This window comes from Furipterus horrens, unplaced genomic scaffold (genome assembly GCF_987537825.1).
Source record: "Furipterus horrens unplaced genomic scaffold, mFurHor1.1.pri manual_scaffold_7, whole genome shotgun sequence".
In the NCBI taxonomy this organism is placed as follows: Eukaryota; Metazoa; Chordata; class Mammalia; order Chiroptera; family Furipteridae; genus Furipterus; species Furipterus horrens.
Window position 1 is genome coordinate 211,409 of NW_028327177.1, and position 13,206 is coordinate 224,614.

The following is a 13,206-nucleotide window of genomic DNA, read 5'->3' on the forward strand; positions in this document are numbered from 1 at the left end:
TACCACATGGTGAGCCCTGGTTCATGTGTTCTCCACCCTCCAGCTTAGCCTCGTCTTGTACATGGTCATACCTGTACGCCACTCACCAGCAGGTGGCTTTACAGCTTGTCTCCCGGGGACCTCCCTCAACAGGCCCTCACCCAGACACTGCTGGGTGCTGGGCGCACACGCTGCAGCTCTGCCACTTGCTTCACAAAGGAGCACGCTGCAAGACCGCAGACCCAGTGGGTTTCTTTCCCTGCTTTTGCCTTCACACCTCACCAGTATGGACGGGCTTCCAGGTAAAGATGGCAGATCGAATGCATGTATTTACTTGGATTCAGTTTTGAACTCCTCGTAAAAGAACACTGAAGGAATTTTTAAAAGGCAAAAAACAACAAAACTCACAAGGCAATATAAAATGATGTGGCCACTGTGGAAAACAGAGTGGCAGTTCATCAAAAAAATTAAATGTAGAATTACCATAAGAGCCAGCAGTTTTGGGTACATACACAGAAGAATTGAATGTAGACATGAAAAATATTTGCACACCCATATTCATAGCAGCGTGTACACAATACCAAGAGGCAGAAGTGGCTCAAGTGTCCATGACACAGTGGAACATTATTCAAGTTCAAAAGGAAGGAATTCTGACATGTCACTGCATGGGTGCATCTTCAGGACATTCTGCAAAGTGAATGAAGCCAGTCACAGGAGACCAGATACTGGATGATTTCATGCATTTCAGGCCCCTGCGGTAGTAAGAGTCATAGAGGCAGAAAGTGGAATGGTGGTTCCTGAGGGGGAGGGGGAAGAGAAACGGGGAGCTGCTCTTCAGTGAGTACAGAGTTTCCACTTCGGAAGATGAGGTTCTGCAGACAGAGGTGGTGAGAGTTGCACAACAATACGAATGTACTTAATGCCATTGAACTGCACAAGTGAAAATGATAAACTTTATGTTATATATATTTATCACAATAAAAAAATGAAACAAGGACAAAGAGAATGGAAAAGGAAGAACTGCGTTTTGGAAACTGAAATGCAGAGCACATGGACAGGTCACCGGAAGCTGACCTGGCAGACCAGGAAAATGGGTCTCCAGCAGAAAGCAGGAGTGCTCAGAAGCCGAAGCAAGTAGCAGACCCTTGAAAGCTTGGTAGTGGGTGGAGCCATCTTCCTCTAACAGAGGTCTCTGGAAAGGCTGTGACCTTGAAGCAGAAAACAAAAGAACTAGTTGAAAGTCAGCTTCAGGAAAAACAGAGCTACAGGGGAGTAAGTGAGAGCATAGGTTCCGGACCCACGGCATCTGAACTCAAATCCCAGTTACATTTTCAAAATATAGGACATATTCTGAGCTGTAAAACAAGTCTCAATAAATTTTAAGGAATGTAAATCATATGAAGTGGGCTCTCTAACCACAACAGAATTAAATTAGCAATCAGTAACAGAAAGATCTGTAAAATCCCCAAGTATTGGGAAGCTAGAATGTACTACTGAATAACCCATGGGTCAAAAATAAAAAAAGGTAAATTAGAAAATATTCTTTTTTTTAAAGTATATTTTATTGATTATGCTGTTACAGTAGTCCCAATGTTTTTTTCCCTTTGCTCCCCTTCCACCCAGTACCCTCATTCCCTTCAGCAATCCCACCCCACTTCAGTTCATGTCCATGGGTTGTGCATGTAAGCTCTTTGGCTTCACCCTTTCCTTATTATTCTTAACGTCCCCCTGTCTATTGTACCTACCAATTATGCTTCTTGATCCCTGCACCTTTTCCCCATTTCTCCCCCCTTCCCTGTCCCAGCTGATGGCCCTCCAAATTATGCCCATACCTATGATTCTGTTCCTATTCTGGTTGCTTGCTTAGTTAGTTTTTAGTTTTTAGATTCTGTTGTTGATAGTTGTGAGTTTGTTGTCATTTTAATGTTCATAGTTTTGATCTTCTTTTTCTTAAATAAGTCCCTTTAACATTTCATATAATAAGGGCTTGGTGATAATGAACTCCTTTAGCTTTACCTTGTCTGGGAAGCACTTCATCTGCCCTTTCATTCTAAGTGATAGCTTTGCTGGATAGAGTAATCTTGGTTGTAGGTCCTTGGTTTTCATCACATTGAATGCTTCTTGACAGTCCCTTTTTGCCTACAAAGTTTCTTTTGAGAAATCAGCTGAGAGTCTTATAGGCACCCCTTTATAGGTAACTCTCTGCTTTTCTCATGCTGCTTTTAAGACTCTCTTTATCTTGAACCTTTGGTATTTTAATGATGATGTGTCTTGGTGTGGTCCTCTTTGGGTCCAACTTGTTTGGGACTCTCTGTGCTTCTTGGACTTGTGTATCTATTTCCTTTGCCAAATTATGGAAGTTTTCCTTCACTATTTTTTCACATAAGCTTTCAATTTCTTGCTCTTCCTCTTCTCCTTTTGGCACCCCTATGAATTGTATATCTTCCCTGGCTCTGGAAACATTTAAAGTCCCAGAGGTTCCTAAACCTCTTCCCTTTTTTTTTTTTTTTTTAAATTCTTGTTTCTTCATTCTGTACTGGTTGACTGTTTATTTCTTCTTTATGTTCCAAATGATTGATTTGAACCCCGGTTTCCTTCCCTTCACCATTGGTTTTGTGTGGATTTTTCTTCATTTCACTAAGCATAGCCTTTACTTCTTCTTTTATGCGTTTGCCATACTCAAGCATATCTGTCAAGTCTGTGAGCATCTTTACCATCAGTGTTTTGAACTCTACAGCTGTCAGGTTGGCTATCTCCTTGTCTCTAAGTTCTCCCACTGAAACCTTAATCTGTTCCCTCTTTTGGACCATACTTCTCTGTCTCCTCAACTTGACAGACTCCTGTGTTTGCTTCTGTGTCTTAGGTAGAGCTGTTGCTCCTTTTATGTTGTAAGGGGCAGAGCCTTAGGGATTAGTCAGTACAGGGCGACCCGTTTCACCACGTTGTGACACTGTGTGTGGTGGAGGGGTCAGAGAGGGAACAACACCACTTGCCCAGCACTGGCTCCTTTTCCAGGCACTTCTCCCGCTTCCCCTATGGGACTGGCGCCTCTCTAGCTGTTGCCCTGGTTGTGGTTCCCACAGTGGGTAGGATGTTTTAGGACTATGGGTACCCTCTAAACAAATGGACTCTGCTGAAAGACCGGCAGTTGCTTCCTCTACCCCAGCCCTCACTGGTTTTCACAGTCAGAAGCAGTGAGGCTTTATTTTCCCCAGAGTTGGAACCATGAGCTGGGCAGTCTGGTCTGAGGCTGGGACTGGGACTACTTCCCAGGACTCCCTCCAGACTTTTATAATGTATGACTGTTTTCTGCTGGCCAGCCACAACCACTGCCTTGCTGCTGCCGCCGGCGCCACCACCACAGCCACATCATGTCCTCTCCATTCCGGCTCTGCCCTCTTACCTGTCTGGATGAATATTTCTTCTTTATATCTTTGTTTGTTGGACTTCCATGCAGTTCAACTTTCTGGTCTTTCTGGTTGTTTTTAGTTTTGAGGTAGTTATATTCCTTCTTATGGTTGTGGAGGAAGGCGAAGAGTGTCTACCTACGCCTCCATTTTGGCCAGAAGTCCCAAAGCAGTTCTTAGAGGGAAATTTATAGCACCTGAATGCCTGTATTAGAAAATAAGATCTGAAGTCAATGACCTCAGCTTCTACTTTAAGAAACTTTTTAAAAAGAGTAAATTATATTGAAAGTAAGCAGGAGAAAGGAAATAATAAAGATCAGAGTAGGAATCAGTGAAAGAGAAAATAGAAAAATAATGCCGAAAAGTCAGTGAAACAAAATGCTGATTCTTTGAGAAGATCAATAAAATTGATAAACCTCTAGCCAGACTGAGCAGGACAAAAATAGATAAGATATAAATTACCAACATCAAGAATGGGAAATGATATCACTACAGAGTCAAGTGATGTTCATCTCAAGGAAATATTATGAACAACTTAAACTCCTTGGACACAAACTACCAAAGGTCACTCAGTAAGAAATAGACAGCCAAGCTGCAACCATGTGTAGGAAGGAAAGTGGGGTGGGGGAGAAATCGATAGCCAGAAAAATCATATATCTAAAGAAATTTTTGAAGGTTTTATGGTTCTTAATGTTCTAATATTTTAAAGAAATTTAACTGCTGCTTAAAGACCTTTCCACAAAAAAATTCCAGGCCCAAATGGCTTCACTGGTGAATTTTATCAAACGTTTAATTTTTTGTATAGGAATTCTTTCTAAACTTATCTAAAAAATTGAAGTGGAGGGAATATTTCCCAATTCATTCCATACCAAAATTACTAAAAAGAAAAGCACAAATTGTTAACAATATTGTTTTTTTAACACATTGAATTCAACAATATATAAAAAGGATATGCATCTTGAATAAGGTTTACTCATTGAATCAAAAGTTGGCTTAATATTAAAAAATCAGTTGTAATTTCTCACTCAACAGAGTGAAAAAGGACAACCATATGACCATTTCAATAAGTGTAGAGAAAGCATTTGACAAAATTGAACATTGTATTCCTGAAAAAAACTAAAATAACTAGGATTAGAAAGGAACCTCTTTAACCTGATGAAAGACATCTGTAAAAATCTACAATAAGAGAATGGAAAGCAGGGGCCGGGACAGATACAGTCACGCTCACGTTCACAGCAGCATTGTGCACAATGTAGAGAAGTGGGAGCAACCCCAGCATCCACCAGCGGATGAACGGATACACAATATGGTTTGTCCACATGGTGGAATATTTTTCAGCCATAAAAAGGAAGTTCTCTCTCTGCCTCTCTCTCTCTTTTCTTGAATTTTTATTAGTTTACTTGAGCCAACTGATAACATAAATGGGGGAGCGACATCTCAAATACTCCAGAGAATGACAGTTGTGCAGCCTTTTTTTATGCATCTGAGTTTAAGGAGGGAAGAAAGAAGATTCCATGGAAGTGGGAGAAAACAAGACAGGGGTTGCACTGTAGGAGAGGTAAGATTGTGTGCGCTCTGTAGGGCTAGTACCTCCTTCAAAGTGTGTGACTCCTGGTATTTCAAAGGTAGGAAGTTGTGATATATATTACAACATGGATGAACCTTAAAAGATTACATTAAATGAAAGAAGCCGGGCATAAAAGGGCAAATATTATATGATTCAACTTTTATAAAATATCTAAAATAGGAAATTAATAGAGACAGAAAGTAGATTAGAGGTTGCCAGGAGCTGGCGGAGCGCGGGGTGAGGAGTTACTGCCTAATGGGAACAGGTGCCTGTCTGTGCTGATGAAGGGGCTTGGAGAGTAGCTGTGGCGGTTGCCAGGCGTTTTGAATGTTCTTAATGCCACTGAGCTGCACACTTAAAATGGTTCAATGGCTATATTTGTAAGTCTGTATTTTACCACAATGAGGAAAATATCCTCCATCCAGCATTCTACAGAAGGTAAAAGACTGGCTGCTTTCTCCCTTAGATCAGGACCAGAACAAGGCCCTCCTCTCCCCACTTAACACGCCACGTGGTGCTGGAGGGCCCAGCCAGGCAGAGTCCTGAGAAAGACACGAAAGGCATCCAGCTGGGAAAGGAAGTGTGCGGTTGTCTGTCTTCATAGGCAACACAGTCCCTGTGTACAAAATCCTGTGGGGGCTATCAAAATATTGCTGGAACTAACAAGTGAATTCAGTAAGGTTATAGGATATAAAAATCATGCTTCTATACATTAGCAACCAGCTATTGGAAATTGATGTTTTAAAATATCATTTGCAATAGATTCATAGTTGATAAACAGGTAAATCTGACAAAAGATGGATCACACTTCTACACCGAAACTACAAAACATTGCTGAAAGTCAAGACCTAAATTTTAAAAATATATTTTATTTATTTTTTTAGAGAGAGGGGAGGGAGAGAAACGTCACATTGACTGGTTTCCTGTTGAGCTCCGCCCCTACCACCACCACCACCTGGGGACCTGGCCCACAACCCTGGCCTGTGCCCTAACTGGGAATTAGACCAGTGACTTTTGGGTTTGTAGGCTGACTCTCAGTCCACTGAGCACCACCAGCCAGGGCCAAGAAGAGCTAAATTAATGAAGAGATGTACCATGTTTATGAATCAGAAGACTTAATGTTGTTAAGATGTTCTGTAGATTGAATCCTAATCTAAATCTTAATAGTTTTCTTTTTTAATTTATAAATTAAAAGGCTGTTTCTAAAATGCATAGAAAATGCAAAGAACCTAGAGTAGGCAGAATACCTTTGGAAAAAAGAATGAAGTTGGAGGAGTGACATTTTCTGACTTCAAGACTTATTTAAAGACGTGGTAATCGGGAGAATGTGGTGTTGGCTAAAGGCAGACTGGGCCAGCGGGGCGCAGTCGTGTGCAGAGCTAGACCCAGACACATGTGAAGGAGGGGATGTTTGAGGACATGGTGCTGGGACAATTGGAAATCCACATGCATGAAAGGTAGGCTTCAACCCATAGTTTGTACCATATGCAAAAATTAACTCAAAATGGATCATAACCCAAAATATAAAACTCCAAATCTTCTAGAACAAAACACAGAAGAAAATGTTTGTTTTCTCAAGTTAGACAAAGGTTTTTATATGTGACACTAAAAGCACTACCTATAAGAAAAAAGCATTGATAAATTGGACTTCATCAAAACTAAATCTGCTCTTCAAATGACACTGTTAAGAGAATTAAAAGATAAACAAAGTCACAGACAAGCCAGGAGCGGAGCCAGCGGGACCCTTGTGCTGGGTCGGAGCTGGAGGCATAAGGATGGAAATATTTACAGATGAGTGTGCAACAGGGACATTAACACGTTTTTTTCTTGAGTGTCAGCTGAGGGCGCCCTGAAGCGGTGGCACCCAGATAGCAGTGAGGACACCTGACCCCCATATCTTGGTTCCTAGTGCCATTTCATGTTCAAAGGAACCAGAGCTCCTTGGAGAAACCGCTGATTCTCAGGCTGGTGCAGGGAATGTACACGGTGCCAAAGCGAGGACATGCTGGAGGGTGAGGGGGACTACAGGTGAATCACAGGGCACAGGAGCCACCGAAAGCACTCTCAGTGCCCAGAGCTGGAGCATTTGAGCAACAGAATAAAGTCGTATGAGATTATAACCCAAAGTGTAACATATCTGTATTTCCGTCCTGATATAAAAAATGATTAAATAGTTGTCTCCTGTGCAAGAGGTAGACGGCCCACTGTCCGGGAGGGCAACGAACTGCCACCCTTAGTGTGGCCCCTGCAGTGACTTCCTTCCAGGCAGCGCGTATGGATGGGGAGCAAAGAGTCCGCTTCAACTGCAGCTGTTCTGTGCAGTGGGAGGCATGTCCTGAGCCGCTCAGCAGCCATTCAAGAAGGGGTGCACCCCTGCCTTCCTGTGCCGAGGGCTTCTGAGCTGATCGTGTCCCCTCTCCACACCTGCTCAGATGGCCCCTGGCACCTCCCTAGCCACTCGGTCTAGATAGCTTGCACAGGCAACCTCATGCCCGTATGAGTACACACCCTGTCCCCAGAGCGTGAGCTGGGGTCCCCAGCTTGGTACTGTCTTCCTGGAGGAATCTGGCAGGGGTGCAACACCTTAGCAGCTGAGCAGGCTCAGCCCCCACAGGCCCAGGGGCCTCTTCCAGCCGTTGTGTTCGCGGTCCTCACGGCTCTGTTTGCTCCCCAGTGACACAGCACATGAAGGAGCTCCTGGAAAGGAACACTAAGAAGAAGTCCAAGTTGAGAAAGAAACCCAAGCCCTATGTTGAGGAGCCGGATGGTAGGGCCTCTCTCTGCAGCCCGGGGTGCTGCGTCTGCACAGCTCTGCTCTCCGGCCTCTGCCACCTGACCTCCTGTCTCTAACCGCTTCTGGGGCTGAGGGCGGGCACTAACCATCATGCCTGTGGCCTCCTGAGCAGGCTGGGGGCCCTGGTCCCTGACGGGCTCCTGGGAGAGGCCACACCAGCCCTGCGCTTTTTTCTGGTGCTCAGAACCATTTCCAACTTGCATGCTGGGTTCTCAGTGGGGAAGGGTTGTGAGGACTAACTTGCCAGAACCTGCTGGAGGCACCCCAGGTAGGTGTTTGGTGAGGGAGTACCCTGGGGCCCTGGCTCAGGAACCCCACCCCATCCCAGCTCTAGGGAAGCCTTGTTAAACCTGGGGATGTGCCCGACCTGCCAGGGGAGCTGTGGGTCCCATTGCTGTCAGGTCAACCCCCACCCCACCTTCCCCTTTCCCCAGCCTGCGTGCACCCCTGCTTAACCTGCTGCTCTTCCCCCAAGACCACTCCACCTCAGCCCTTCCTCTGGGCTGCCCTTGCCAGGCAGAGGGGGCAGCCGAGACCCAGGATTCCTGGCCGCCCTTGGCCCACTCTCTGGGACAGGAGTGGGAGGAGCGCAGAGCTCCTTCCTGAGCCCATTGAGAGTCAAGTAGCAACAGCCAGGTGGCCCTGGAGCTGCCAAGCGGGACCCTGCAGCCTGAGGCAGCACTGGGCGGGCGGAGGGTCGGTCTGGGCCCTGGCACAGCAGCATGACTCTGGGAAAGCTGCTGCCACTGTCCCTCTGCGGGCCCCTGTCTCCCTACCTGTGGAACAGGATGGGCATGTCTGGCACGGCCAGATGGAGCCATGGGCTTGGCTCAGAGCACAGCCTCTGACAGCACCTGTGAGACAGGTGTTCCGGCCCCCGTCCTGCAGAGGAGGAAACTTGGGCCCAAATGGCTGCATCTGGCCATGGTCCCCAGCTGAGAGGTGGCAGCCACGAGATCTTCAGACCCCAGCCTGTTGGGGAGGCCGGGTTGGACCGCAGGAGGCCCTGGGACCGAGGTCAGGGCGTGTCTCTCCCACAGTCCCCGAGACTAGGGGCAGGAGCCACTCACTTGAGGGAGAGGTAGGCCTGCCTCCCATGTGAGGGACAGCGAGTCCCTGCCGCAAAGGGCTCCCTGGGCTCCGAGTGCTCAGAGCTCAGCCCAGCCCTATTGGTTAGGTACCATCCACTCTCCGGAAGCAAGAACTCACCCACAAGGCATGTCAGCCTGTGGCAGAGGGTCCCAGGGCTGCAGCTAGTGTTCTCTGCAGGGGGTCTGGGTCCACAGGGACCTGAGGCGGATTTTCCAGAGTCTAAATATCTGTGAGTCTAAATATCTGTGCGAAATGTTTGTTTTTATTTTGATGATTCTAAAAAAGAACTCCTTTACCAGTTATAAAACAAAACTTTTGTGAAAATTAGAAATGAAAAGATTTTCATGACTGAAACACGTTAGTGTTTTTCATCCTGGTATCCAAGGATCCATCCCCATGTACACAGAAAAACGCTTCCTTGAAAGATTCCGACATGCGGGTTTGAGACGGGTCTAGAGGGCTCCCTTGGGCAAGCAGGCAGCCCCACGGGGCAGAGTGCAGCCCAGCCCGCCTGTTCCGCGGTCTGTGGCCCCTCTGGGCTCGGCCTTGCTGTGTGTTCGCTGTCTGGCTGCTGCTTCCCTTTCCTGGGCCAGAAAAATTGCTCCATATGTTCCAAACCCCCGAGTAGGGTCTCCTCCCCTCTCCCCTCTCCCTTCCCCTTCATCTCTGTATCTGGAGAGCTCCCTGGCCTAGGTCCCCAAAATCCTTGCCCTCAGGACACCAGCCCAGCCCCCCACCCCCTGATGACCCCCAAGGACCCACCAGGGCAGAGCTGCAGAGCCTGCAGTCCTTCCAGGACACTGCCCTCCTAGCCACGCCCAAGCTCAAGACACAGGCACCCTCCGCACTCATCCCCTTTCTTCCAAGGACTAGACCTGGGCCTCCCTCTCCTGACACTGCCCAGGCAGTCCTGGGCCCAGCAGGCCAGGGCCCCTGGAGGCTGAGGCCCTCACCCAGGGTTGCAGGAGAGCTGGGCCAGCCAAGCCCCAACCTTCCCTCAGTGCGGGCCCAAGGCAGCAGGGTCTGAGTACCTCCATGCCTGCTGCTTGCAGAAGTGGCTTCGCAGGGCCAGCTTGGGGAGGGAGCCTGAAGTTTGGAGGTCCTGGGACCCAGGTCCTGCCCTGTCTATGACTCGTCCAGGAGAACAGGTCTCATACCCAAACTGCTCTTCCCTGGACCTGGGCGGGGGCAGGGGGCTTGGCAGAGGGGTTGATGCTGCAGCCTGGCTCTTCTGGAGGTGAGAGAAGTGTCCCTTGCTTTTCCATGTGGATTTCTACTCCAGAGGACAGCCTGGGAGAATGAGAACCCACTGCCCTGGGTGAGGGGTGGGTAGAGCCTGGCCAGCCCACCGGGACACCCAGGGCTCGGGCAGGGCTGCCTCTCCTCTCCCTCTGCTGCTTCCTCTCTCAGTGGTGGGCCAGCCTGCAGCCCCTACGCCCCACGCCCGCACTAAGCCAACCAACACCTGTTCTTTTCCAGGGGTGGCGATAAGCACCTACGCCAAGTACTGTTACCACAAGCTGCAGAAGGCAGCCCTGACTGGGGCCAAGAAGGTACCAGCGCCTCCCAGGACAGCCGGGCAGGGGTGGGTGGGTTCTGCCAGAGATCCCTGGACAGGGTACAGAGAGAGGCAGGGACCTTTGGGCAGCCTACGCTTGTGGGAGGGGCGGTAGCAGCTCAGAGTGTAGAGGGTGCTGTGGAGCCCACGTGGGCAGGCAGCCAGGGAAGGCCTCGGGCAGGGGTGCACCCCCAGCTCAGGGGCCACTGCAGAAAAAGGGGCATGTGGCTGGGCCATGGCATCAGACAACCAGCCTAGTGAGGGTGGCAGCAACACCAGCTGCCCCAGACCTGCCACCATCTGGCTGGTGTAGCTAGATGCAGAGGGCAGGCCAGGGACCACCCCTCCCAGAGAGGATGGTCATCCCTGGCAGACAGGCTCAGAAGACCACCGTGTGCTGCTTTGCTTACCCTGGGCCACCTGTCAGCCATGGAGGTCTTAGGGCCTAGACCCTGTCAAGGGTGTCCCTGCCCCCCGCCCCCAAAAGACGGGTGAGCCTGGCCTGTGAGGGCAGATGGGCAGGCAGTGCCAGTAGCGCCCTCCACCACTGATTGGCCGTCATGGGGATCACCTACCACCTGAAGGAGCTTGGCAGCCACACCTCTTCCCACAACCCACCCCATCCTCTGTAGCTCCTAGAAGACTGGCCTCGTCCCCTGGACTGGTGGGACTTGCCACTATCCTCCCCTCCTATCCGCCTTTGTAGGTGCTGTGTCTGCATCTGTCCCCATCCTCCCTTTCAACCCACTGCCCTACCCAGGAAGCCTCTGGGGCTCTCTTGCAGCTGACCTACCTTCACCTCTACAGGGCAACTGCCTCCCACTGTCCCAGAGCCTGGTCTCCCCTTCCTACTTCCTCTCCCCGTGAATGCATTGCTCCAGCCCTGCCATAGACTTCAGAAGCCACTGCCTGCACCACCCAGACTCCTCCTCTGCACCCCCCACCCCAGGGTGACAGGGTGACTGCACCTGGCCTAGACCTTCCAGCCTGGCCCCTCTGGTCCCAGGCAGCTCCCAGACTGGCCTGCCCAGGAGGCACTCGCACCCTTCTCCCACGGTGCTGTAGGTGGCCCAGCAGGAGTCCCCCTGGTGACTCTGGCCAGAGATTCGGGGTGTCCCCAGCTCTGGGTGGACAAAAACCTGGAATTCAGGGGGATGAGAGGACAAAGGAAGAGGAAGGGATGGCCAAGCTAGGGGCAGTCCGGGGCCTGGAGGAAATGGGCCAGAGCGGGGCTGTCTTTGCAGGGGCTGAAGAAGCCCAACGTGGAGGAGATCCGGCATGCCAAGAACGCCGTGTTCAGCCCGTCCATGTTCGGCAGCGCGCTGCAGGAGGTCATGAGCATGCAAAGGGAACGCTACCCTGAGCGCCAGCTGCCCTGGGTACAGACTCGGCTGTCTGAGGAGGTGCTGGCACTCAACGGCGACCAGACGGAAGGCATCTTCAGGTGCCTGAAACTGGGGCCCTGGGGGTGGGGGCCTTGGTGGCTCCACCGTACACCTCAGGCAGATGGGCCATGGGGCACCAGACTTCAGAGCAGCCAGAGAGGTCAGCATAAGGGTGGGGGAGGACACCGTGGAGCAAGTGAATCGGCCAAGCCACTATGTGGCAAGGAGAGGCAGGACGGGACTATCCTTAGGAGGCAGGTCAGCTGCGTGTTAGCACACCCAACCCCAGGCAGGGGGGATGGTGAGGCAGTTCCCCTGCAGAAATAGCTGCGAGGTGCCCAAGGGACACTTAGACTGCAGCCCTGAGCAGAGCCTGAGACAGGGACTTCCAGAGATGCAGCAAGCCCAGCTGTCGGCCCACACCTGTGATCTGGGCCAACACTCCCTGTCCCGTGGGGAATGGTACTTGGCCAGTCACGTGCTGTCATGACTCACCTACCCAGGCCCCAGAAAGACATTTGGGAAAACTGAGTCTTGTGGTTTGAGCCTCAGTGGCCCAGCAGAGGAAGGGACCTGTGGGTTGGGAAGGAGGCCAGTCGGATGGAAAGGGGCTGAGCATCCCTGACTGAGGAAGCCAAGCTCTTCCTCTCTGACACCCACCCTTTGCTTCAGAGTCCCCGGGGACATTGACGAAGTGAATGCCCTGAAGCTGCAGGTGGACCAATGGAAGGTGCCTACAGGCCTGGAGGACCCGCATGTCCCTGGTGAGTCCCCAGCCTCCATGGTAGCAGGAGGTAGGCTCGATCCATGCAGTTCAGGTGGTTCTGCACCGCCCCAGACCCAGCGGCAAGGACACCCCTGTCGGACGGAGGCTGCATGCAGTCCTCCCTCCAGCCTCGCCTACCCACAGCAGCTGTACGGCCCTCCCCGGAGAGATCTTATTTTTCGCATCAATCCTGGCATAGTCCTCCAGGCCTCCAGGATCAATCCAGACCCTCGGGTTCACGACCGCACCAAGGTCTGAGCCAACACAGCCCACCTTGGCCCCGGGGACCCTTTCCAGCCTGGTCCACTTGCTCCCACACAGCCCCTTTCAGGCCCCGTTGCGGGGTCAGGAGGGCGCTCCTCCGCACTGCGCTCTACCCAGGGGTGCCAGGCTGAGCCCGCGCGCTGTGCCCTCAGCGTCGCTGCTGAAGCTGTGGTACCGAGAGCTGGAGGAGCCCCTGATCCCGCATGAGTTCTACGAGCAGTGCATCGCGCACTACGAGAGCCCCGAGGCGGCCGTGGCCGTGGTGCACGCGCTGCCCCGCATCAACCGCCTGGTGCTGTGCTACCTCATCCGCTTCCTCCAGGTGCGTGGTGGGCCCCTCCTCGGACACGCCCCGCCTGCGTCCCTGACCTTGCCGAGCCCCTCACGCCGGCGC

The 13,206-nt window shown here is 51.0% G+C and overlaps 1 protein-coding gene across 2 annotated transcripts in view; it reads left to right on the forward strand.

The window, feature by feature from the left end:
- ARHGAP39 (Rho GTPase activating protein 39) overlaps positions 1-13,206 on the forward strand; it is a 57,576-nt gene that overhangs the window by 43,862 nt on the left and 508 nt on the right. For both annotated transcript variants that reach the window (XM_090283146.1, XM_090283145.1), the window contains 5 exons: positions 7,628-7,720; positions 10,319-10,392; positions 11,642-11,841; positions 12,455-12,546; positions 12,965-13,134. In XM_090283146.1, the coding sequence (XP_090139272.1) occupies positions 7,628-7,720; positions 10,319-10,392; positions 11,642-11,841; positions 12,455-12,546; positions 12,965-13,134 (629 nt within the window). The remainder of the gene's footprint in view (positions 1-7,627; positions 7,721-10,318; positions 10,393-11,641; positions 11,842-12,454; positions 12,547-12,964; positions 13,135-13,206) is intronic.